Here is a 26,778-nt window from a genome sequence, read left to right on the forward strand (position 1 = left end):
TGAGACACGAGACTGCCAGAGCAGAGCCTCATGTTTGGGAGGAAGGTGAAGGACTACTCTCTCATTGTTTCCCTTCATGGCTCTTCCTCCTCTGCCCCCAACAGGGGTTTCCCAAACTTCTTTCTCGGTTCTGGGCTACTCTCTCTGATTGCACTTCCACACCAAGACCTCAGTAACCTCACGTTTTCAACTATCACACATGTGTGCTCAGTGGATGCCTGAGCACTGAATGCAGGTGAGCATGCCCAGGTTGCTGCTGAGCCACGTGGGGTCTGCAGAGAAAAGCAGCTGGAGCCTGGAGGTGCAGCCCCTCCCCTCCACTTCTGCCTCCCTCCTGCCCCAGCCCCAGGGCCCGATCTGCAGCCCTGCAGTTCCAAATTCTTACCTCACCTAAGTGCTGTGCTGCCCATTGGATAGTCCACCAAGATATCAGACAGTTCAAAGATATTCATTTTTAGTTTTTCTGAGATAGGGTCTCGCTCCAGGCTGGAGTGTGGTGGCACAATCACAGTTCCCTGTAGCCTTGACCTCCTGGGCTCACAGCTCCCTATAGCCTCGACCACCTCAGCCTCCTGAGTAGCTGGGACCACAGGTGTGTGCCACCATACCCAGCTAATTGTTGTTGTTGTAGAGATGTGGGTCTCCTTACTTTGCCCAAGCTGATCCTGAACTCCTGGGCTCAAGGGATCCTCTCACTTTGGCCTCCCAAAGTGTTGGGATTACAGGCTGGGTGCCACAGCACCCAGCTGCCATCCAATTTTTGATGTCCAATCAGTCAGCAACTCTTGTGGATTGACTTTTTCAAATATCTCTGATATCCTTTCTCCATGCTCACGTGTTTGTTCTTGGAATAGCCAAAGCAATGTGGCCTTCCTGGCTCTAAACTAACCTGCTCTTACCTATTTTCAGGACTATTTAGGTAAAAGGAAAGGATACTAACATTTATTGCATACCCATTACACACTAAGCCCTTTATATACATGACTTAATTCTCACTTCATCCCTGTGGGTGCTATTATTTAACCCATTTTATAGATGAGGAAATGAGACTCAGAGAAGTAACCTGCCCTAGATCACACAGCTAGGAAAAAAACAAAGCCAGGATTCCCACCGAGGTCTGCTTGACTGAAGCTGTGCTCTTTCCCACTTACCCCTCTGATGGTGAGATTTGAGCAGACGTCAGAGGTGAAGCAGAGGGGAGTAAGAGCTGGTCCCAGAGAAGAACTGGGGAATATGTGAGGCAGCTGGGTTATAAGTGGCCCTTGGGGGGACAGGGGGTTCTCACCTGTGCATCAGGCCCTGGCAGTGGTTGTCCAAAGTCCTGACCATTGGCAAAGGCCTCCAGTACCAACAGGAGATCCCTGTTACAAATGGCTGTCCAGAGTCTCTGAGGCTCAGGTGTGCACCGGCGCGCAAACCTGTGCTCCACATACTTGGCCACGATGTAGTCCCTGCGGGTGCCCCTACCAAAGACAACCACAGGATTTCAGAGCAGGGACTGTGTCCGCCCAACTGATCCCCGGGGCCCTCCCACAGGAGATACAGCTCTCTTTTTCCCCAGAACCATGTCCTGAAGACATCGGATCTGAGGCTTCCCTCTCCCCAGACTTTTTTTTTTTTTTTAGACAGAGTCTCACTCTATTGCCCAGGCTGGAGTGCAAGTGGCGCAATCTCGGCTCACTGCAATCTCTGCCTCCAGGGTTCAAGCAATCTCGTGCCTCAGCCTCTTGAGTAGCTGCAACTACAGGCATGCACCACCACGCCCGGCTAATTTTTGTACTTTTAGTAGAGACGCGGTTACGTCATGTTGGCCGGGCTGGTCTGAAACTCCTGACCTCAAGTGATCCCCCCGCCTTGGCCTCCCAAAGTGTTGGGATTTACAGGCGCGAGCCACTGCACCCAGCCTCCCCAGACTTCTGTTCCAAGACCTTTCCGAGCCCCTGGGGGCTGCGGAGGCAGAATCCCCTAGGCAGGACGCCGATGTGTCTGAAAATCCCCTTACATGTCACTCTCAGCTGAGGGTTTAGGGCCGCCGTGTGAGGGTAGTTGGGCCTCCATGACCTCATTGAAGCTCGTGTTTCCAACGTTCAAGGCCAGCTGGAATCGTGGAAAAATAGGGGTTGGGCAGGGTAAGACCAGGTAGTTAGGCCCGCACCGGGTTGAGCTCGGAGGCCCCCAGAGTCCCGCCCTTCGACCGCCCTCCGGGTTCAGGCCCCGCCCCTGACCACCAGCTCCCTGGTTTGTCCCAGCCCACCTTGGCCAGGTCCCACCCACAACCTGCAAGCCCCGCCCCCGGATGAAACTACACCCCTAACTCCGAGTCTGGCCCCGTCCAGGCCCCCCTCCGCCCTCACCAACAACTCGGAGGGGCCCAGCAGGTCCAAGGTGAGTGACTGCATGCGCGAGAAGCGCACGCCCAGTTCGCGGTGGACGCCCGAGCACTGGATGCAGGTGAGCACGCCCAGGTTGGTGCTGAGCCACGTGGGGTCTGCAGAGGAAAGCAGCTCGAGCCTGAAGGTGCAGCCCCTCCCCGCGACTTCCGCCTCCCTCCTGCCCCGCCCCCGGGGCCAGACCTGCAGCCCCGCAGTCGCAGCACTGGCTGTTCCCAGGCCTGCTCTTCACCTCCGCGATGAGCAGCTTCGTGAGGTCCTGGGGCTCCCCGTCCTGCCCGGCAGTCCCCCAGGACCCTGGGCCACCGCTGGGCTCCCCGAGGAAGGCGCTGCTCAGGGCTTCGTCCTTGCTGTTCTGGAGCACTGACACCCACCTGCGGAGATTGAGCGGGGTGGGATGGGGATGTCAGGCGGGAAGATGTAGGGCCTCCAGCCCCTACCCACAAGGCTGGCCGAGGGAGCACTCACGCCTCACACTCATGCTCGTCCTCCGCGTGGAAGTGGTACGTCCGGTTGTCTATTGGGAGAAAAGGGGATCTCTGGCCCACAGAAATCCTGCTGGCCTTCCCGGAGCCCCCACCAAAGCCACTGGAGCCATATGGAGATTTGTCCCTGCCAAGTCTGACTCTCAAGCTAGGAGTAGGGAGGGAGCAGAATGACAGTGGCTGGCAGAGGGGCAGTTTCTCCGAAGTGGCCTCTGAAGTAGAATCCCAACAAAGCTCTTTCTGTGTGAAGCCCTCATTCTAGGCTCAGATGAGGTGTCCCAGGGCACAGAACCCCAGAGAACACAGCTCAGAGGCAGGGCATCCTCTGAACCAACTGTCACCACCCCACTGGGCCCCTCCTGGTCTCCTCCTGGGCGGCCAGGCCTACTGTCTGGTCTCCCTGCTTCCCATTTCTCCTTTCCCCCAGACTGTACCGGCTCCCAGCTGTTGTGCCCAAGGCTCTGCTCTAATGACACCACTGCCCTGCTCCAAGATCTTCCCTGGCTCCCTATTGCCAGGAAATAAGGTCCAAACCTTTAGGAGGGATTCCCCAGGCCTCAGCTCTCACTCCACTACATGAACCCTCCACTCTGGCCAAACTGGCCAGACCCACTCTCCTGCTTCCATGCCTTTCATCATGTGAATCCTGTCACCTCGAAAGCCCCATCCCACAAACTCTTCATTCTTCATGTCCTTCAAGGCTAAACTCAAATACTCTCTCTTCCAAATGCCTTTCCTGATTCCCCACAGCAGCACAGGCCTTCCCACTCTCTAATCTTCTACAGGGCTATATCTGCATCCATCTTCTGAATAGCCCCCTCATCTTACAGGCCTGGGCCCCACCCCACACCCCTGCCAGAGAGAGCTTCCTGAGGACAAGATCTAGGTCTTTCTCAGCCTGTGTCTGCTTCACACAAAGTCTGCATCAAAGGCTCTGAAGAAGGAAAAGTGGAAAATGTAAAGAAATAATAATATCTTCTTCAAGTCTGGGTATTTGGGAAAAAAGGTAAAATTTTTTAAAAAGAAGTAATTTCAAAACCCAGATAACCCAAATCCACTTAAATATGCTCTATATAGTCACATTTATTATGGAGAGTGGGTGCATTTTGATGTTTAATGTGATGCGGGTGTCCTGGACCTAGGGATTCTTAGGCCTGCAGTAGCGGCTCTTTGATACCATCTGTGGAACTGGAGACAGACCCCGCACTGAAGCCCTGTGGGAGCTGACAGGTGTCTCAGAGAAGCCCTGAGCAGCTGTGGGGGAGAGGCACAGGGACCACTCACGGGTCACCAGGTCGAAGCACTTTTTCTCCTCAGGGTTTGGCCTCACTTGGCATGTCAGCAGGGTCAGCTTCACTGGGGGCCGGTTTATCTGTGGAGGATGTACGCATTACCTCTGGCCCTCCAAACTCTTTAGGCCTCCATTTCCCAATCTGTTAAATGGGCATAATTAATCATCCTGTTCCAGTTGTGTTTCTCCTCACCCAGCACCTCAAGGATGTGGCGTGTAGACTAAGACTAGACTGGGGCCTTCAGGTCCCATCCGTCCTCCCACAGGGGTGTCCTTGGACCAAGGTTTGGGGGCCAGTCTTGGAGGGAGGGCTTGACATTGTTTGCTCAGAACAGCAGAAGAGGCTCCAACGCGCCCTGAGACCCCTACCACCTCTAGGCCTTACCGTGCTGTGTGAGATGGTCAGGCAGCCATACTTGACTCCACACTTCCTTTTCTGCCAGACTCTTCGAATTCTAAGGCCCAGAGGGATAGAAGGATAGTGACCCAAGGCTCACACCTTGTTCCCTGGTGTCAGAGAACAAGAGATTTGCCCCCGCCTGTATGATCTCTAGCTACATCCCTTTACCTCTTCCTTTTCCTCACCCTACACCCCACACCCCTGACTCTCTGGGGCTCCCTTCTGATAAATGAGACACAGTTCTGCTCTTAGGAAGATCCTCCTAGTCTGATGGAGAAACAGCCTCACTCACTGGGAATCCGTATTCTAAGGGGATGATGTGACTTTGGCCCTCTGAGAGCTTCCAGTCTGATGGTGGAGACACAGCTTTTTTTTTTTTTTGAGACGGAGTCTCACGCCTTTGCCCAGGCCAAAGTGCAGTGGAATGGTCATGGTCTCAGCTCACTGCAACCTCCACCTCCCAAGTTCAAGAGGTTCTTCTGTCTCAGCCTCCCAAGTAGCTGGGACCTGGGACTATAGGCGTGTGACACCCTGTAAAATTAGCATGGCTAATTTTTGCATTTTTAGTAGAGATGGGTTTTTCGGCCAGATGGGGTTTTTTGAACTTCTGATGTTGTGACCTGTCTGCCTTGGCCTCCCAAAGTGATGGGATTACAGGCGTGAGCCACCGCGCCCAGCCGAGACACAGCTTTATACCATTAGGGAGCTCCTAGTCTGAGAGGCACAGGTTCTTGACCAGCACAAATCAATTACGCTTCAACTAAGCAAGATCAATATTAAGACCCCAAAAATAAAATTAGCAAGTCCATGATCCAAAATTACTTAACACTTCTCCTGTAACAGGTAAATATTCATTGGTTTCTTCTTCAAAGTTATTCTTCTCTGATTAAACTGATTAGTAGGTAGAAACATGAATGTATCCCATAAGGGCCTTTGCATTTCACAACAATTTTTTTTTTTTTTTTGAGACAGGGTCTTGCTCTGTCACCCAGGCCTCAAGTGATACCCTGCCTTAGCCTCCCAAAGTGCTGGGATTACTGGTGTGAGACACTGCACCCAGCCCACAGACTGATTTTTTTTTTTTACACTAGGAACAAGACAGTCAATACTTTCATGTCTAGGCATATTCAGTGTATTGTAGAGGCTAAGAATGAGGGCATAGTAAATGTTCAATAAGTGTTAGCTGCTGGTATTCTTCTTTAAGAACAACCAGTGACTTTTCACATGCCCAGGTGTCTTGGACAACCCAGGATTTGAGAATTTGCACTGCAACCCTCAGGGTCTACACAAATGATGAGAACAGTCCCTTTGGGCAGCTTGCCCAGCCCTGTCATTTACTAGCAGTGTTGACATTGGGTGAATGAATTACTTAAGCTCTGAATCACTTACCCGTCACTTTTCTTGTATAGAAAGCCCACTTTCTCCGTCCCAAACTGCTTGTTGCCTTGGTGCTGGTGGATGCTGTAGCCACCTCCTGAGTTCTTTCGACTCAGGTGTTCCTGTCCCTCAGACATGCAAAGGAGAACTCAGGGCATCTCAGTGGGAAGAGCCCCATTGTGCAGGGGCTCACTCAGGGAGAATTCTCCAGGGGACCCTGTGAGTCTTCCTTCTCTCCCTCCCTCCATGGTGGGCCTTGGGGGAGGGCATTCCTTTTGGGAAGGTTCAGGGGCTGACCTCTCTGCTGTCAAGCTGCAGAGTCCCTCGGAGAGAGTCTCGGAGCTGGGTCAGCTTCTGTAGCTCCTCCTCCTGGGCTTGATGGAGCTATGGGACAGAGGATGGGACCCCATCACCAGCCAACAAATATGCCAGGCACAGAGCCCAAACCCAGAAGAGCAGGGCAGTAGCCTCACTCTGTGGGCAGGAACCAGCTCTTCCACACCCACAGATTTTCCTGGAAGGACTGGGGGCTTAATCACATTCCCAAGGGTGAGACCCAACTTACTGCATGTACTGAGGCTGCCAGCTTCTCGATGAAGGGGGACAGGCTCTGGGCAGCCTTCCAGCCATCTTGGAAAAAGCTAAGCGATATCAGAGGCCAAACAAGGGTCCAGAGAAAGATGGAAATGAGAGATGAAGCCAGAAGTGTGGGAGAAGCTACTGTAAGGATTGCAGGGCACCTCAGGGCACTGTAGCCTGACAGTCAAGAACAGACATTCCAGAGACAAGAGTCTCTCTTGACTAGGTTCAAATCCCACTTACTAGCTGTGTTATCTTGGAAAATGAGCCTCAGTTTTCTCATCTATAACATGGGGATAATAACAGTACCTGCTCTCAGAGGACTGAATGAATTGATGTTTGTGAAGTACTCATGCCTGACACCCAGTGAGCACTCAATGAGGAGGAGCTATGAAAGTTCTGCCAACAGGTGCAGGCATCCAAAGAGACTTGCAGGTCTGCCACATCCTGAGACGGGCCTTGTTCCGTGACACTGGAAGAGTTAGTGGCAGGGATGTGGGGAGATACCTACTTGTGCTGGGCATGGAAGAACTTGATGAGGCTCTGAAGGAAGTCAGGACCTTGCTTCATCTGGCTCTCTCCAGCTTTGAGCAGATACTAGCGGGAGGGCAGGGCAAGATGTGTGATGTAAGCTGAAGCAGAATCCTGGGAATGAGGGGCTGTAGTCCCCATCCCAGGCTAATCCTCCTAGCTGTGACTGGGCCTTGGTGACATCCCACAGGGCTATGTGTCCAGGACATTAGCTGAGCCTGTGACTGGTCCCCTGGAGAAGCAGGCAGGAAGACACATCCCACCCCTCACCCCCGATCTAGAGCATCCCTTACCTCACACATGTGCAGCTGGAAGATGCGCCGCTCTCTCTGCGTGTCCTGGGCCACTTCCCCATGGATCCCTCCTGTCACCCTGGCCCGATCACGCTCCTTCTCCACCTTGGCCCTAAACCCCAAGGAAAGAGAAAACTGAACAACTCTCACCAGCCCCTATATCCTCTTCTGCCAGGGATGTATAAGCAAGGGGGGCCACATGGTGCAGGAGGCCCTCCTGTGCCAGCTGTGTGGTGGGGGTGGGTACAATAGTGAAAAAGATAGATTTAGGTAATCCACAGAGTGGTGGGGGAGAAAGACATGAATCAAATCACAGCCACGCAGAGAACTATGGGAGAGAAAATGGGGATCCAACTTTGTTGGGGTTGCTAAGGAAATAATGTCTGAACTGGGATCTGAAGCCTGAGAACCTTAAGAGGAAGCTACCGCTGGGCAGGACGGCTGGACCATATGATGGTCCCAAGGCAGGAGCGATAGTGCCAAGATGGAGAGGGATGGTGCCAGCTGAGGTGACAAGGGGCCAGACCATGCAGGGTCTAATTCACACCATGTTAAGAGTTTTGGTCTTTATCCCAAGAACAATGGGAGGGATTTGAAGATTTTTGTGGAGGGAGATGAAGGGCTCAGACAAGGGCCAGGTGAGATTTGGGCAAACAGTTCTGATCTTCCTGGAAGGGATTTAAGTCACAGAGTGCATTCATTTTCTTTTTTATTTGTATTAATTTGATTAATATTTATTTGTATTAATTTCAGTGGGGAGGTGATAGCTGGGCCTGCAGCATCTCAGCAGCAGTGCCTGGCAACTTGCTAAGGAATTGGGGGAGGGCTGGGCATGGGAGCTCATGCCTGTAATCCCAGCACTTTGTGAGGCCAAGGTGGGAAGATTGTTTGAGCCCAGGAGTTCAAAACCAGCTCAGCATCATGGTGAAACCCTGTCTCTACAAAAAATTTAAAATTATCCAGGCAGGGTGGTGCATGTCTGTAGTCCCAACTACTCAGGAGATTGAGGTAGGAGGATCCCTTGAGCCCAAGAGGTTAAGGCTGCAGTGAGCTGTGATTGTGCCGCTGCACTCCAGCCTGGGTGACAGAGCACTGGGAGACAGACCCTGTCTCTCAAAAAAAAAAAAAAAAAAAGGAATGGGGGAGACCAAGTGCCATCAGGTGGGCAGGGGCAGTGGAATCCCCCAGTGTACACTGTTACCATATCTTTCAATAGTCAAAAATGAAAAATCAGCTAAATGTCTATCAGTAGGAAGTAGATAAATAATAGTATGGCCATATATAGGAATATTATATACCTGTTAGAATGAAGATTGGCCAGGGGCAGTGATTCATGCCTGTAATCCTCCTTTGGGAGGCTGAGGTGGGAGGATCACTTAAGGCCAGGAGTTCAAGACCACTCTGGGCAACACAGCAAGACCCCATTTCTACTTTAAAATCAAATTTTTAACAATTATCCAGGCATGGTGGCACACTCCTGTCAGAAGTTCCAGCAACATGGGAGGCTGAGGTAGGAGGATTGCTTGAGCCCAGGAGTTCAAGGCTGCAATGTACCATTACTGCACCACTGCACCCCAGCCTGGGCAACAGAGTAGACCCTGTCTCAAAAAAAAAAAAAAGGAATATCTGTACATACAGTTGGCTCTCTACATCTGTGTGTGTAGAGCCTGAGGATATAGGTGGCTGACTAAGGGGCTTTGCCATCCTCAGATTTTGGTATCTGTGGGAGTCCTGGAACCAATCCCCCATGGATACTGAGTGATGACTATACTGACATGGAAAGATATCTTCTCCAGAGTAAATGGACAAAAAGCAAACCACAATATAGTACAGTGGTTGGAAATATAGGTTCTGGATTTGAATGGCAGCTCCTTCACTTATTTAACCTTTATAAATCTGAGCTTGTTTCTCCATTTGGAAAATAAGAGTAATACTGTAGTCCCTCCTCCACAGTTTTGCTTTCTGTGGTTTCAGTTATTAGTGGTTAAACCCTGTCCAAAAATATTAAATGTAAAATTCCAGAAATAAACAATTCATAATTTTTTTTGCTTTTGTTTTTTTTTTTTGAGACTGAGTTTTGCTGTTGTCCAGGCTGGAGTGCAGTGGTGAGATCTTGGCTCACTGCAACCTCCACCTCCCAGGTTCAAGTAATTCTACCTAGCTGGGATTACAGGCGCCCACCACCATACTCATAATTTTTATATTTTTAGTAGAGCTGGGGTTTCACCATGTGTTCTAGGCCAGTCTCCAACTCCAGACCTCAGGTGATCTGCCCACCTCAGCCTCCCAAAGTGCTGGGATTACAGGTGTGAGCCACCACACGTGGCCCAATTCGTAAGTTTTAAATTACGTGTCATCGTGAAATCCTGCATCCTTCTACTCCATCCTGCCGGGGACATGAACCATCCTTTCGTCCAGTGTATTTACACTGTCTATCCAGCAGTCCCCAACATTTTGGCACCAGGGACTAGTTTCTTGGAAGACAATTTTTCCACAGACGGCAGGATTGGGGAGGGTGGTTTTCGGATGAAACTGTTTCACCTCAGATCCTCAGGCATTGGATTCTCATAAGGAGCACACAACCTAGATCCTTGGCATGTGAAGCACACAATAGGGTTTGCGCTCCCTTGCACATCTAATGCCATGCTGATCTGACAGGAGGCGGAGCTCAGGCAGTAATGCTCACCCACCTGCCACCCTCACCTCCTGCTATTCAGTCCAGGTTCGTAACTGGCCTTGGACCAGTACCAGTCTGTGGTCCAGGGGTTGGGGACCCCTGGTCTATACCACCTGCCATTAGTCATTCAGTAGCCTTCTTGATTATCAGATTAGCTGTTTCACTATTGCAATGCATGTGTTCAAGTAACCCTTAATATACTTCATAATGGCCCCAGAGTACAAGAGTAGTCATGTTACCATATTCTATTTTATTACATGTTGTAATCTGTTAATTGTTGTTGTTAATCTCTTACTGTGCTTAATTTTTAAATTAAACTTTATCAGACATGTATATATAGAAAAAATCATAGATTATTTTTTAATGGCAAAAACAGCCAGAATTACTTTTGCACCAACCTAATATAAGGTTCAGTATCATCTTTAGTTTCAGGCATCCACTGGGGGTCTTGGAAAGTATCCCCCAGTGATAAGGGGAACCACTGTAATCACACCTAGTCCTTGGATAATATAATGCATAGGAAACAGTGCAGTTCCTGGCATATGGTAAACCCTCAGTGAATGGAAGGATTATGATGATTCTAGTGATGGCAATGACATTACAGTAATAAATACTGGTGATCCCTTTTAGATATTTTTTTCACTACTTTCTTCTTTCTTTTATTTTTTGAATGCTAGTAGAGATTAAAAGATAGTGCTATTTAACTCAGAGTGTAGACAAGCTGTAAAGTGCACAGCTTTGTCAATGTACTTCAGCTCTGACAAAATGGCTTTGTCAGTTATCACAGCTCTGTCCCTCAGCCTCTGCTAAGATAATTCATAGAGATTTATCCGACAAAGTCTGACATAGTCATTCTGAGATGACCTAATAGCTGAGGAGTGCTTTCCTTCCCCTTCCCCTATAAAATAACAAGTCCCATTCCTTCCCTATCCTCAAAGGATCACCACCATTTTTTAAACATTTCAAATTTTAGAAACGTTTTTCTTTCTTATGAGCGGAGTTGCAGCAGAAGGAATGAAATGTAATAGTGGGTGAAAGTTCTTAAATGCTAGTTACTAAGACCAAGATAACTGCAGAAGGAGAATACAGCAACAGTTTAGTGTTATTCATGGGATTGGTACAGGGACTCCTGGTGTGGGCAGGAAAGTATTTAAAACAAACCACGCACCTATACCTTCAGCCACACTTAGGTGCCACATCACCTGTGATGCCTTTTCTGACTACCCTTCCCTCCGTTCAAACAAAATACTCTTTTTTTTTTCTTTTTGCCACCTCTGTGCTAATACTATCATTAGGATATTACTACTTTGCATTTTAATTATTTTTTGAGCTGCCTCTCTTCTTACCTTTCAAACCAGGGGGCATCTACCAAGGCAGGGGTTGTGGGGAGGGATTGCTCACTACTTACCAATAAACTGGGGATAACAACAGCAGCTTTCCCTGCCTGGGAAAATAAATCTGGTAATAGATGCAAAGAGCTTACTCCAGTGCCTGGCGCAAAGGAAACTGTAAATAAGTAGAAGCTGCTATTATTACTTATTATTATTATTATTATTATTTTTTAGAGACAAGATCTAGCTCTGTCTCCCAAGCTGGTCTCAAATTCCTGGCCTCAAGCAATCCTCCTGCCTCAGCCTCCCAAGTAGCTGGGATTACAGGCATAAGCCATGACGTGTGGCTTCTGATAATAAATATATATATACATATATTTATATTTATTACATATGTATGTATTATTATTGTTAATTTTTAAAATAGAGACAAGGTCTCACTATGTTGCCCAGGCTGGTCTTGAACTCCTGAGCCCAAGTGATTCTCCTGCCTTGGCCTCCCAAAGTGCTAGGATTACAGGCTCCTAATTATAATTTTTAGGCTCAGGCACTCTACTAGGCCCTTCACATGCTAAAATGATAGCCCCATGAGGCAAAATCATTAGCCCACTTTATAGAAGAGGAGCCTGTGGCTTAGATAAGTCACTTGTCCAAGTCACACAGCTGTTAAGTGGTGGGCCCAGGAGTTGAACCCAGGTCTGGCTGATGCGTGAGCCTTAGGGGCAGCCCTGGCAACCAACACTATGGCTCAGGTTTGTTCCAGCCTTCCTTTCCTGCCTCATTCCTGCCAGCTGGTGACAGCCACACTGTTTCTTTTTTGAGAGATAAGTCTCTCTCAGAACAGGGACCATTTTACAGATGATGAAGCTGAGATCCAAAGAAGGAAAATGGCTTGCACAAGATCAAAAGCTGGCTGGGGAAATGCTAGGAGCAAACGTGGGTTTCTGCCTCTCAATCTTCCTGTGTCTGGTCCTAGTTCTGGCTCAGAGGTGGTCAATAAATCCTTGCTGAACTGAAGTGCTGAGTGCTTTATATGCACTGTGTTTATTCATCGCCACATTGACCCTACAAGGTATTACTGTCCCTATGTTACAGAGAGGAAACAGACCTGTACATGGAACTGCTTAGATAAACTTGGCCTCTGTACAGGGCCTGGGATGCCTTTCTCAGCAGACCTACATGGAGAGGGAATACTTTTCCTATGTGAACAGCCAGGGGTGAGGCTCCCAGTGGTATCTGACAGATGCTATCAGGGCCCTGGGCCCTTCAGCTGCTGCTCAGGCTTGTTTGTTAAGAATTGGTGGAATTACATAGCAACTTATGGCTCACGCATATCTTGCTGTACCTGGAGTCCATATGAAAAGGAATGTACACAAGTTACCCATGCCAAGACATATAGCTCAAGCTATGTGGCTCCGTGGTAGGAGACAGGAGACCATGTGGCAGAAACAGCACTAGACTCAGAAGCCCTGGGTTCTAGTCCAGGTCCTCTTGATAACTCACCAAATAACCTTAGCCAAGCCCCCTTTCCCATCAACTCAATGGAGTCTTGCCTGTAAATGAAATCCTACAGGAAGGCTCAATATAGGAACCTAGGAAAAGCAGACTGCTTTGGGAAGGTCAGCAGAGTAGAGCTTATTGTTTCCACTTGGTAGACGATCCCTAAAAGTCTAAGGGCTTAGTCAAGGTAACTCAGGAAGAAGAGGGCCATGTGGCCCCACAGCAAATCATAAAGACAAGGTCAGCCTGGGCCCTCACTACCCATCCCTGGGCCTCCAGTGAGAGCAGATGGCCATGCCCCATCACAGGCAGGGATGGGGCCCCATAAGGATGGCCACACAGTGCCTACGCCCTTCATCACAGGATCTATGCCCACAGCTGGGGCTGAAGATGCTCGTGCAGGGACAAGATGTGACCTTCCTTAAGACTGGGAGAGGTGTCATGGCTCTGGGAGCTGAGGGAACAATAAAAGCTCCAAGATCTACTTGTTGAAATTGATCCTGCAGAAATAATTATGAGTAGGGGCAAATATTTAAATCCAAGGATGCTTCTCCAATGACAGGAACAGATTAAATACATGATGGCTTGTGCATGTTTTGGCACACCCGTTTGAGTGATGTTGTGGAAGAATATGTAATAGTATACAAAGATGGTCACAATGTATTTTTTTTTTTTTTTGAGATGGAGTCTCGCTCTGTCACCCAGGCTGGAGTGCAATGACATGATCTCAGCTCACTGCAACCTCCGCCTCCCAGATACAAGTGATTCTCCTGCCTCAGCCTCCTGAGTAGCTGAGATTACAGGCATGAGCCACCATACCCGGCTAATTTTTATATTTTTAGTAGAGACAGGGTTCCACCATATAGGCCAGGATGGTCTCAATCTCTTCCTTGTGATCCACCTGCCTCAGCCTCCAAAAGTAGTGGGATTACAGGCATGAGCCACCGTGCCCAGCCGGTCACAATGTATTTTTGAATGAAAAAAGCAGATTACAAAACAATATATTGTTATGATCTCAGTTTTGTAAAAATATCTTTTGGATATAGAAGAATAAATGGTAAAATGTTAATACTTTAGGCTTGAAAATTAAGGATTTTTCTCCTATTTTGCGGTAGTTTCTCCTCATCCCACCTTTTAAAAAAAATAAAATTATAATCTTGTAAAAAAAAATTCAAACAACAGAGAATAGTATCCCCCTGCCATGACCCTAATCCTCTGCTAAAGATGATTAATTTTTTTCCTCTTTTACTTCTTATTTTCTAAATTATTCATAATAAGCATGCATTGCTTTGACAAAATGCAAGAGAAAACAAAATTTTACAAAAAAGCACAAACAGTGCTCCACAGTATCGTCATGGCTGGGCACAGGGTAAGGGCTGGGATCTGGACAGACTCCTCAGAAGACAGAGCCCAAGGAGTCTCTGCCCAGGAGGAGCTGGCCACTGGGTACCTGAGGCTCCTTTCCCCATGATGTCCCAGTAGCTGGTGAGAGATCTGGAGTATTGTGTGGTATGCACAGAACACAGGAAGCCTGAGTGTGACATCAACTGCATTTCCTCCTCTAGAGGTACCACCTGGCACTGAGGAATGAGGAGCAAAGGGCATAAACCCCAGTTTTGCCTCTGCTGAGCTGTGGGGTCTGGGGCAGGTGACTTAACCTCCCTGAGTCCTCCTGTGGTAACTGTGATGCTAATACCTCTCTCATATGACTGGGTGACTGTGAGGATTAAATGGCCAGCACGTGGAGGTATTGATTGGGTCAGTGCTAGCTCCTTTCCATCCCTGCCCACGTCTGGCACCACTGAGCAGATGGGGCTCTGAGAGTCACATCCTGAGGTCCCTTCACAATAGCTCCTTTGGTGGTCTTGTGGCCCAGTTCGCAGAATCCAGTCAGGCCTGGGTATAAACCATCCCCTGTAGATGCCTCCACAGAGCCAGATGCCACCCACTTTTGGATGACATGTCTTGGCAGCATTTAGGTTCTTCCCTACCCAGCTCCTTGCTGCAATGCAAGCATTACTCTCCTGGGCAAACCACCCTGGCTGTGCCCACTTACATTTTGGCTTCATAGTCCTTCCATGCTTTCTCCAGCTGCTTTTTGGAATCCTGTGGGTTAAAAAAGAACATTTGCCCAAAGGGAAGCTGGAGCACTGGAATAAACAGTAAACTCTGCTGCCTGTAGGGAGACCTGCGAGTGTGCTCCCCTAAGCTGCTCAGAGCCCTTCTCTAACCAGCCCCTGCCCCCACAGTCCTGCTGCAAACCTGCCCCCACCACACAGGCTCAGCTGACCCCATTTCTCAGGGGTGAGGCCCTTCTCCCAGCAGACCTTCTCCCCAGAGATGCCAAGAATCAGGTTTGGTGGGCCCTGGCTTGGGGTGTGGAGAGATCTTTGGGCTCTGCCCTGAGCCCTCTTGCTCAGAACAGAGATCAGTCATGAGCATGAGGATGGCAGGATGAAGGTAAGCTCCCCCCGCCTGACTTTCTCCCACTATTTTCTCCTGCCTGGTGCTAGACCATCCTCTTAGAGCAAGGGTACAGGTCAAGAAATATGCCCAGAGAGGTTGAGAAGTCTACCCAAGGCCCAACAGCAAGCTGGGGAGACCTGGCTACCCCCTGCCTAGCTTGCCCAAGCCTCATCCAGCCAGGCTGCTCACACCCTTCTGAACAGCCCTGAGACTCCCAAGGTGAAAAAGCTGCCTGTCTGGTTTGTGTGGTTAGCAGGCTGGCGTGCAGGCTGGCAGCCTAGGGCAGGGAGGGAACCCTCTGGGGGAAGCAGGGCTCCTCCCCTAGGCTGTCTGGGGCAGATTGCCCAGGGAGATTATTCTGTCACCTTCTTTGAGCTCCACTCTGCATGCAGCCAAGGGCTGCGAGGCACAGAGACAGCTTGAGTGTGGGATTCAGGATCCCTGGATTCCCACATGGGCTCTCTACTTCCTAGCTGTGTAAACCATAAGCAGGTTACCTAACTTCCTGGGCCTTGAATTTCAACTGCAAAATGGGGATGAGCGTACCCACAGAGCCAACCTCATAGGATGGTTTTAAGATTTACATGAGACGTTTCATACAAGGGGCCCAGCGGACATCAGGTCAGGCATCCTAGGCTGACCCAAGCCAGGTCCTCCAGACCTCTCCAGGCTCAGCCCCTTCACTCAGCCTCCACCCTCAGTCCAGCCCCGCCTTCCCCTAGTCTCCTGCCCACTCCTCTTTCATTCTGTCCCACCACCATGCTCAGCATGGAGACTCACCTGTCGCCCGTCCCTCAGCTGCCCCTTCATCAGACTGTCCAGGGGGAATGAGACAATGTTGTTCAGGTTCTGAACCTGGAAAAAATAGAGATGCCTATTCCTGCCTCAGGTGACCGGCATCCAGCCCCTAAGGATTCGGGGTACGGTGAAGCATCACTTGGCAAAGAGAGCAGAGGAGAAGGGAAGCAGGGGAGAGGAAGAGATGTCATCAGAGACGACAGCCAAGTGAGGGGTCTATCATGGCAGGAGTCCTGGGAAGGACTAGAGGAGCTGGCTGTGGGGTCAGCCTAGGATGGCTGACCTGCTGCCTGCCAGGCTTCCTCTGTGAAAGGGGGCAGGAGGGGAGGCTGAGGCATGTCGGAGTCAGCCCCTCCCCTGATGACTCCAGCCTCATCACTGCACTGCTCCAAGAGCATCCCACTGTCAGTCTCTCCTCTGTTCCTTACCAGGAGCAGCTTCCCTTCTCCTGTCGGACTCTCTCAAGTTGACCTGTAGTGCAAATCTGTTGTTCTGGGCTGGCTAACGCTTCATGAGCCTCCCCTGTGAATGGTCATAGAATCCCCTTTCCTGTGGGGAACTCCTTCTCTGTGGTCAGATGGGGTAAATGCAGGAGTCAGATCTGACCAGGGCACCCCAGCCCCAGGATAGAGGGACTCGATAGGGAACAGGTATGCAACCCAAGCCAGCCAATCAGAATACTCTCTGGGATTTTTCTGCTTACGTCATGGGAGAAAGACCATCTTTATTCTGGTAAGATGTGCATCTGGGCCTGCTGGGCTATCCTGCCCACTGAGCAGAGGCAGAGAGAAACTATCTTAAGAGGAAAGGATGGCATGTAAGCCAGCTGTAGCCCTGGACTTCCCATTCCAGGGGCGAATGAATTCCCTTTTTAAAATTTAACCTAGTTTGAGTTGGGTTCCTGTGATTTCGCAACCTAAAGAGGCCTGTCTAATATTTCAACCAACTTCCAAGGTACAGCTTGTGTCTCTTCTCCTCTAGGAAGCCTCTCATGGCCATTCCTCCCCCCGGTCTATGCTGATCTCCCCTTTCCTGAACCATGGCAGCACTAGGCCTCTGACACTAGCCACTGGGTCCTTGAGTTTGTGCCTTGCTGCTGGTATTTCTTGATGCTATTCCACACCCTAGTTCTTGTCTCCTCCCCAAGACTGTGACTCTCTGAGGCAGTCTGACCCTTTCCTGTGTTACCAACCCTTGGTATAATGCCCTCAAGACAGCAGACTCCCCAGTAAACACTAGTTTGACTGAAACAGGGAGAGAAGAGGGAAAGACAAAGAAAGACATTAATCAGTTCAATTGAACTCAAATACTACCTTTTTTTTTTTTGAGATAGGGTCTTGCTTTGTTGCCCAAGCTGGAGTGCAGTGGTGTGATCATGCTTACTGCAGCCTCGACCTCCCCTAGGCTCAATTGATCTTCCTACCTCAGCCTCCCAAGCAGCTGGGACTACAGGTGCATGCCATCCCACCTGGCTGATTTTGATCGTTTTTTTTTTTTCATATGGAGTCTCACTCTGTCACCCAGGCTGGAGTGCAGTGGCATGATCTTGGCTCACTGCAACCTCCGCCTCCCAGGTTCAAGCAATTCTCCTGCCTCAGCCTCCTGAGTAGCTGGGATTACAGGCACCTGCTACCACGCCCAGCTAATTTCTGCATTTTTTTAGTAGAGACGGAGTTTTCACCACGTTGGCCAGGGTGGTCTGGAACCTCTGACCTCAAATGATCCACCCGCTTCAGCCTCTCAAACTGCTGGGATTACAGGCGTGAGTCACCACACCCAGCAATTTTCATATTTTTTGCAGAGACAGGGTCTCACTACATTGCCCAGGTTGGTCTAGAGCTCCTGGGCTCAAGTGATCCACCCACCTCAGGCTCCCAAAGTGCCGGGATTAAGGTGTGAATCATCATGCCCGGCCTCAAATATTGTTAAAGGCTGCTACATGCAGGACAGGGTACGAGGCACAGCTATGCCAAGAGCTGTAACAATGACAGATTTTATTAGGTTGGTGCAAAAGTAATTGCTGTTTTTGCCATTAATACATTATAATATTAGCCAACATTTACTGAGCGCTTACCATAAAGTAGGCACCAACTTGCTTAATCCTCATTACCACTCTCTGAGATAGGTAGCATTATTATCCCAGTTTCACAGATGAGAGACCTGGGGCTCTGGCAGACTGAGTGACTTGACCTAGTAAGCAGCAGAGTGAGGATTCTAAGCCTGAGTCTAGGTCCAAGGTCAGGTGCTTCACCATTGAGCACATTGCCTCTCAAGGATGATGTGGCCTCTGCCAACCAGGGAGGATGCTGGGGAGGACTGGAGCCACAAGAGCTGGTCCAGTGCCAAGGAGCCTAGAGGGAGACAAGAGACTTTCCTGGGAGGCAGTGCAACCAGGCTTATGCTCAGACTCTGGAGCCAGACAACCTGGGTTCATATCGAACCACGTGACCTCAGGCAAGCTGCTTAATTAATCTCGATGTCCTAGTTTCCTAGCCTGTAAGGTGGAGACAACAGTGATACCAGCCCCACAGAGCTGTGCCCCTGGATTGAATGAGTGAACATGTGAAGTACTGAGAACTGTGTCTGCACATAGGAAGAGCTGCTATCACAGGGTGGCCTTGAGGTGAGGACTTGAAGGACCAGAGAGGAAGCAGTCACCAAAGAGGCCATCAGGAAGCAACCCAAGGCCACTGGGCCATGAGCAGGGACTGAGAGGCTTGTGGAGGCAGGGACAGGTTCTGGGATTTGAGTACAAAGTAGATGTCATTGGAAAAGCAAAGGACAAAGAGGGAGTGAAGAGAGGAGGAGGTGGTGGTGGCGGCGGCGGCGGTGGCAGCAGCAGTAGCAGAATAAAGGTAGGAACCCCTGAGCCTGTCTCTCCTTTATCCCAAAGCTCCTCCAGGGAACCCTCCCTTGCATGGGGCTCTTCCCTGCTGTGAGATTCCCCTCTGCTCCTGTGTAAAGAGATGGAGGAGAACAGAGAGAGAAGAGTTAGAAAGAAGTCAGAGAGAAAGGAGGATTATGCAAAAGGAGGGTCAGAGCTGTAAAGGGACTTCAGGCCATAGGTCAGAGGTCAAGTGCAAACTGGGAGAGGGAAGGAAACGGACCCTTTCCGGTCAGTTTCTTACGACCACTAGATTTACCCTGAGTCTGGCTAAGGACTGGGCAAGGAAGAGACAGGGGCCTCACCAAGTTCTTGAAGAGCGCAGCCACCTCTCTGGTGAACACGGCCAAGTTCAGGAAGCCTGTGGACAGCTCATGGCTGTTCTGGGACAGGTGGCTATTGCCTAAGGATTCCACGGCCTCTCGGTACTGCTCTTCGTTCTCTACATGGCCTGTGGAGGTACGAACAGGAGCTTGGAGTTAGCTCCAGGCTGGAGCTGAGAGGGGCTTCCTGGAGGGGCTTCCTGGCCAGGCGGGGCACCCAGCAGGCTCACTCACCAAGGCCAGAGCTATGGATTGCCCGCACAGCCTTCTTTATTCTCTGCAGGATGGCTTGGTCTCCTTCCAGGATCTGGAAGCAAATGTGGACAGAGGTTCAGGGATGTCAAGCTGTAAGAGAGTGCTTCCTTCAGGAACCTTGACTCTGACTTCCCCGCCTCCAGACAAATACATTGAGTTCTGCTGTCCTCTGGAACTTCTCCCTAGGGTCTTCCTGTTTACCCCACCAAACACGAAAACCACACAGAAACCACACACCAGTCACACCACTCTAAGAAGGCCACGGACTTTTCTCCCTGAATCCAATGCAACGTAAATGTAGCGATTCAAAGGGATGTGGCATGATAGGGTGTGCCAGGCCCAGGTTTGAATCTTGCCTCTGGCACTAGCTAGTGTGTCACTTAGACAAATCTGTTAACTTCTCTGAGCCTTGAGTGTCTTGTCTACAAAATAGGGATGATACTAGGGGACTTGTGGAGTTGCTGAGAAGATGATTTGATAACTATGTAATGCTGAGCAAAAGTCCACAGGGGAGAACACGGACATCTCTATGTTTCCTTAAGATACAAAGCAGGGGACACTTGTTCACCAAACCCCAGGCTCAATAAACAGTTATGTCAGGACAAAGAGGAAGAGGCCGGGATGCCATGGGTGAGCAGAGAGGGGTTGGTTGGAGGCATTCCATTACCTGGGTCTGGGGAGATGGCAGAGGGTGGAGGGAGCACACTCTATCTCCACTGGGGAGAACTGGAGGGACAACACCAGATAACCCCGAAGCCCAGAGACTGCAGAACAAGCTTCAGAATGTGGAAAGGCCAGAGATGTCATGGCAAGATGCAAGTCTCCCATGTTCCAGGCGGGCTCAGCCTAGATGGGGAACTTCCTAGACACACTCCCTCTTTCACTGGGGCGTAGAAGTTGACAACCTCATGAAATCCTTGTGAAATGCACAGTTAACTTGGAAAGTACAGGAAAGTACAGAATGTCAGAGTTGGAAGGGGCCCATAGATGACAAAACTGAAGCCAAGAGAGGGGAGGCTCTTACCCAGAGTCACATGGTAGGGTAGTAGCAGGGCTGGACTTCCCAGGGTGCAACAGAACAGTGCATCATCCATGCACCACAGCCCCACCCTAACCCCAGCCCAGCTGTTCTTTCCAGTAACAAAAATGGTATCAGAGTCTGATTTCCAGAGTTACATGACGAGAGTTAGCAAACACATTCGAAATGGTACCGCCAAAGATTCAAAATGATTCCCACAAGAGGACATGCACGGGGCAGACGTCAGAGGCAATATGGAGTGTTCTCAGAGGCCTGTGACATGTGGGGAGCCTCTGGAGGAAGGGGGTCTAGTTTTGAAGCTCAGCTACACTACTTGGGGGCTATATGACCTTAAACATGTTGCCTATGTGTGTGTGTATATATATGTACACATTTTTTAGACAAAATTTTGCTCTTGTCACTCAGGCTGGAGTGCAGTGGCACGGTCTTGGCTCAATGTAACCTCTGCCTCCCAGGTTCAAGCGATTCTCCTGCCTCAGACTCCCAAGTAGCTGGGATTACAGGCACCCACCACCACGCCTGGCTAATTTTTTGTAATTTTAGTAGAGACAAAGTTTCACCATGTTGGCCAGGTTGGTCTCGAACTCCTGACCTTTAGTGATCCACCTGCCTCAGCCTCCCAAAGTGCTGGGATTACAGGCGTGAACCACCATGTCTGGCCACAAGTTGCCTGTTCTTTCTGAGCTTCCTGATTAGCCATGTGTAAAACGGGGAAATTGGTGCCTACCTCTCAGGGTTGGTATGAGGGATATATGTATGACAGGATACACATACAGGATTTCGATTGGGGCTGGGCACTGAATATTTCCTCAGTGAACAGCACCTGTGGTCATTATCATCAGCTGCTGCTGATCCTAGAAAGGTCTGCCGAGTTCTGGGTTCTTTTCCTACAGGGACTAGAAACCTAACATTTTCCTCCTTAGGTGTGAAGTTGAGACACTTTCATATTTGAGACCAGTGAAGACTCATCCCAGGGCTGAAGAAAGAAAATAAAAGAATCAGGTAGATTAAGAAGAGGGCATCATATTTGAGTTGGTTAAAACATGAGGCTGGGCATGGTGCCTCAAGCCTATAATCCTAGCACTTTGGGATGCTGAGGCAGGAGGATCACTTGAGACCAGGAGTTCAAGTCCAGCCTAGGCAATACAATGAGACCTTCTCTCTACTGAAAAGAAAAAATAAACAAACAAATTAGCTGGGTGTGGTGGTACACACCTGTAATTCCAGCACTGGGGGAGGCCAAAGCAGGAGGATCACTTGAGCCCAGGAGTTCAAGACCAGCCTAGGCAATATGGCGAAACCCCATTGCCATATGCTGGCATGCGCCAATCGTCCCAGCTACTTGGGAGGTTGAGGTGGGAGGATCACCTGAGCCTGGGGAGGTCAAAGCTGCAGTCAGCCCTGATTGCACCACTGCACTACAGCATGGGTGACAGAGGGAGACCTGTCTCAAAAAACAAAGCAAACAATCAACCAAAACGTTTCTTACTAAAGAGACAAAGACAAGTAGGGGAGAACATTTCTTTCTAAACTGGTCAAGAAAAAAGGAAAAAAAAAATAAGAGAGAACATGGTCATCTCTATAGTTCCCAAAAATCCAGATGAAGAAACAGAAGCATGTGTTTACCAAATCCTTTGATCCCCATCTTGAAACCTGGAAAGCTAAAAGATGAGTAATGTAAGTAGCTGTGATTTCGCTCTATAAGACAATTCAGATTAAAGATAGGAACGGTTTCCAAGCAGATTTCCAAAATCCTGAGAGGACAGATCCATGTGCCTAGCACACAGAAGTTGCTCAGTAAATGTTTACCTAAATGAATGATGGTTTGCAAAGTCCAGGGACATGGACCTGGGAGGAGTATGTTCATGCTCTAGATACATTTTGAGGAGTCTTCCCATCCCATGACACCCATTCTCTGAAAACTGCCCTCCTTCCCTCTGGAGGTGGGCCCCTGCCACCTTGTTTGTTCTAGTCAGAGTTGACCGACACCTGATTCAAGCTAAACCAATCAGATTCTCTCTCCCATCTGACCCAAGCTGGACCAATCAGATTCTCTCTCTAAGGACTTTGGAATTGTGCTCTGGAAAGCTAGTTAACTTGCTGAAATGCTAAAGCTGGGATGTCCTTCCTGCCACATGCAGAGAGAAAAGAACAGAGCAGATGTGTAGAAAGAAGTGAACAAGCCCAATACTGCCACAGCAAGGCAGAAGAGAAGAGCGGTGCTGGTTTCTGGCAACTTTCCAGATGCTGCCTCTTCAGAGGCAACCTCCACACATCATGTCTTTGGTGAAATTTCATTAAATACCCCTGAACCCACCCAGCAAAGTTCCTTTAAGCAAGTTTGAGAACATTTCCTTTCCCTGTAGTGTGGAGAGATCACTGGGTGGTTCCCAGTGTCCATTCTCTCTTCTTCCTTCACAAGAAACCTGACTTTTCACATGGCCACTTGGTCACCCAGAATAAAGACTACATTTCCTACCTTGCAGCTAACTGTGGTCATGGGACTAAGACCTGGCCATGGAATATAATAGATATTGTATTTGTTAACTTCCAAAAAGTATCTTACAAAGAAGGGAGATAACCCCCAAACTCATCAAGCTATATAAACTATGTACAGCTTTTTACATGTCGATCCTATCTCAATAAAGTGGCTTTAAAAAAAAAATGAAAAGGAAGTGAGGGACTACACACCTGGAGAATGGCCAAAATCCAAAACACTGACAACACCAAATACTGGCAAGGGAGGCTGGGCACAGTGGCTCATGCCTGTAATTCCAGCACTTTGGGAGGCCGAGGCTGGTGGATCACTTGAAGTCAGGAGTTTGAGACCAACCTGGCCAGCATGGTGAAACCCCATCTCTACTAAAAATACTAAAATTAGCCAGGCGTGGTGGCACATGCCTATAGTCCCAGCTAGTCCGGAGGCTAAGGCAGAAGAATCACTTGAACCTGGGAGGTGGAGGGTGCAGTGAGTCCAGCCTGGGTGACAGAGCGAGACTCTGTCTCAAAAAACAAACAAAAACACACACACACAAAACCAAAAACACAAATACTGGCAAGTTCCTGAGCAACAGGAACTCTCATTGTTGGTGGGAATGCACAATGGTACAGCCACTTTGGAAGACAGTTTGGCAGTTTCTTATACAACTTAACATACTTTTGCCAAATGATTCAGCATGCATACTCCTTCATATTTTCTCAATGAGTGGAAAACATATACATACCTGCACATGGATATTTATATCAGCTATATTCATAATTATCAAAATGTGGAAGCAACCAAGATGTCCTTCAGTAGGTGAATGGATAAAGAGACTGTCATACATTCAGGGAGTGAACTGTTATTCAGCACTGAAAAGAAATGAGCTATCAAACCATGAAAAGATGCAGAGGAAAGTTAAATGCATATTACTAAGTGAAAGAAGACTTTAAAAGGCTACGTACTGCATGATTTCGACTATATGATATTCTGGAAAAGGTAAAGCTACGGAGACAGTAAAAAGATCAATGGTGGCCAGGGATGCGGGAGGGAGGAGGAACAGGAGAAGCACAGAGGGTTCTTAGGGCAGGGAAATATTTCTGTATGATGCTATAATAATGGATACATGGAATTATACATTTGTCCAAGCCCATAGAATGTACAACACTAAGAGTGAACCCTAATGTAAACTACAGACTTTTGGTAATGACGTGTCAATGTATAGTCATTGATTGAAACAAATGTGCCACTACCGTAAGAGCTGTTGACAGAGTGGGAGGTTGTGTGTATATGGGAACGCTATGTACTCCTTGCCCAATTCTGGTGTGAATCTAAAACTGCTCTAAAAAATAAAGTCATTTGTTTTTAAATTAAGAAAAAAAAGGGGCTGTGGTGTGGTGGCTCATGCCTGTAATCCCAGCACTTTGGGAAGCTGGGCAGAAGGATCACTTGAGCCTAGGAGTTCGAGGCCAGCCTAGGCAACATAGTGAGAAGCTGTCTCTACAAAAAATAAAAAATTATTCAGGCATGGTGGCACGTGCCTGTAGTTCCAGCTGCTCAGGAGGCTGAGGTGGGAGGACTGTTTGACCCTAGGAAGTCGAGGCTACAGTGAGCTGTGATCGTGCCACTGCACTCCAGCCTGGGCAACAGGGCAAGACCCTGTCTCAAAACCAAAAAAAAGAAAAGAAAAGAAAAAAGGAGAATGCAAGGGCACCGCCTGTCATCCGTTTCTTCTGGCTACAATGAGTTTGTGATGTCTAGAGCTCAGGCAGCAATCCTGGACCAGAAGGTAGAAGCCATTTGTTACTCATGGCAGAGCAACAAGATACCAGCCTTGTCCCTAGTGATTAGGAAACTACCCTAGCAACCCTGGTCTACTTATCTGTGGACTTCTTTTATATGACTGGGCCATGGTTATACTGGGTATTCTGTTACTTGTGGCTGAAACTAGCTCTAACTGGTACAGGGAGGCAAGTCACCTGAATCACTCACAGACTGTTTTTCAATGCCCTTGTCAAACATCTATCAGGAAATGGCTTCACAGCCAGATACCATTCCCATCCCTACTGCTCTTGGCAACCACATTCACATGACTATTTATTCATTCGACTAGTTATTGAGTGCCTGCCACACCCTGTATAAAAAAGACACAATCTCAGCTCTCAAGGACATCATCATGCAAGGGAAGAAAAAGCCATTCTATTTTTATTTTGCTTTATTTTATTTATTTATTTATTTTTGAGACGGAGTTTTGCTCTCATTACCCAGGCTGGAGTGCAATGGCGTGATCTCGGCTCACTGCAACCTCCGCCTCCTGGGTTCAGGCAATTCTCCTGCCTCAGCCTCCTGAGTAGCTGGGATTACAGGCACGCACCACCATGCCCAGCTAATTTTTTTGGTATTTTTAGTAGAGACGGGGTTTTACCATGTTGACCAGGATGGTCTCGATCTCTCGACCTCGTGATCCATCCGTCTCGGCCTCCCAAAGTGCTGGGATTACAGGCTTGAGCCACCGCGCCCAGCCGAAAATGCCATTCTAAACAGATACTTATCATACAACGTGATGAGGGCTGTGATGGGAAGTTCCTGGAAGCCCAGGGAAAACAGAGTCATGTCTGCTTTGAAGGAATGGGGAAGTCTTCCCTTAAGCTGTGCTGCTTACCTCTGGCCCCTGGACAGGCAGAAAAGAGACTGAAGAGACTGCATTGTGAGATAGAGGGGAGGAAGCACTTGGTATAAATGGTAGGACTGCCAGGAAGGGAGGCTTGCTCTAGGAAGAATCGGCAAGGGGAGGAACATAGTTCTTCCATTCATTCATTCATTTCAACAAGCATTTCTTGGTGACTGTTTCAGCCAGGCATGGTGCCAGGTGGTGGAGACACATAAGACATGGCCCCTTCCTTCAAGAGAACCACAGACTTAAGAACATACAAGTGTCCAAAGGGAGACTGAAAAGGGAAAAGTTCTAATTACTCCTTTCTCAAGAAAACATCTGAAAATCATTCACACTGAGATATAAATGACTGATAATACCTATCTCATGGTATAATAGAGCTCAAAGATTTAAGCTAAAGAAATACAGCTTTTTTTTTAACCCACCCATCTGCAGATGGATAAAGAAATTTAGGGTTTTTTCTTTCTTTTTTTTATTTTTTGAGATGGAGTTTCACTCTTGTTGCTCAGGCTGCAGTTCAGTGGCATGATCTCAGCTTACTGCAACCTCCACCTCCCAGGTGCAAGTAATTCTCCTGCCTCAGCCTCCTGAGGAGCTGGGATTACAGGCATCCGCCACCACAACCGGCTAATTTTTGTATTTTTAGTAGAGATGGGGTTTCACCATGTTGGCCAGGTTGGTCTCAAACTCCTGACCTCAGGTGATCCACCCATCTCGGCCTCCCAAAGTGCTGGGATTACAGGCGTGAGCCTCCACGCCTGGCAAGAAATTTAGTTTTAAGGAGAAAATTGATAGTAGCCTGGGGAAAGGAGGGTATCTGGGGAAAGGCAGAGAGGTTCCAAAGTGCTATGATGAGTTAGTAGCTAAGATTCTAGCCCCAGCTTCTCCAAAATTATGTCCCTCGGTGACACTAGCCCAGCTAGTTCTCTAAACTTCCTCTCCTTTAAAATATATATCTTTTAAATATGGGGAAAAATTCATTCTCTGCTTAACTCACAGAATTACT

At 48.7% G+C, this 26,778-nt stretch overlaps 1 protein-coding gene across 7 annotated transcripts in view; it reads right to left on the reverse strand.

Annotated features, from left to right (window-relative positions):
• Nucleotides 1-26,778, reverse strand: part of ASAP3 (ArfGAP with SH3 domain, ankyrin repeat and PH domain 3) — a 56,277-nt gene that overhangs the window by 5,752 nt on the left and 23,747 nt on the right. For 3 of the 7 annotated variants that reach the window (XM_035308114.3, XM_078330721.1, XM_078330720.1), the window contains 16 exons: nucleotides 19,560-19,632; nucleotides 19,308-19,453; nucleotides 16,101-16,175; nucleotides 14,911-14,960; nucleotides 7,347-7,458; nucleotides 7,034-7,119; nucleotides 6,509-6,584; nucleotides 6,241-6,327; nucleotides 5,956-6,065; nucleotides 4,552-4,621; nucleotides 4,160-4,247; nucleotides 2,859-2,907; nucleotides 2,574-2,764; nucleotides 2,355-2,488; nucleotides 2,003-2,097; nucleotides 1,286-1,463 (listed from right to left, as the gene is read on the reverse strand). In XM_035308114.3, coding sequence (XP_035164005.1) covers nucleotides 1,286-1,463; nucleotides 2,003-2,097; nucleotides 2,355-2,488; nucleotides 2,574-2,764; nucleotides 2,859-2,907; nucleotides 4,160-4,247; nucleotides 4,552-4,621; nucleotides 5,956-6,065; nucleotides 6,241-6,327; nucleotides 6,509-6,584; nucleotides 7,034-7,119; nucleotides 7,347-7,458; nucleotides 14,911-14,960; nucleotides 16,101-16,175; nucleotides 19,308-19,453; nucleotides 19,560-19,632 — 1,620 coding nt within the window. Of the gene's footprint in view, nucleotides 1-1,285; nucleotides 1,464-2,002; nucleotides 2,098-2,354; nucleotides 2,489-2,573; nucleotides 2,765-2,858; nucleotides 2,908-4,159; nucleotides 4,248-4,551; nucleotides 4,622-5,955; nucleotides 6,072-6,240; nucleotides 6,328-6,508; nucleotides 6,585-7,033; nucleotides 7,120-7,346; nucleotides 7,459-14,910; nucleotides 14,961-16,100; nucleotides 16,176-17,983; nucleotides 18,121-19,307; nucleotides 19,454-19,559; nucleotides 19,633-26,778 lie in introns of those variants that run through there. The other 4 variants (XM_035308113.3, XM_035308116.3, XM_035308115.3 and 1 more) reach the window with 2 other exon arrangements.

The sequence above is a fragment of the Callithrix jacchus genome, chromosome 7 (assembly GCF_049354715.1).
Source record: "Callithrix jacchus isolate 240 chromosome 7, calJac240_pri, whole genome shotgun sequence".
Classification (NCBI taxonomy): Eukaryota; Metazoa; Chordata; class Mammalia; order Primates; family Cebidae; genus Callithrix; species Callithrix jacchus.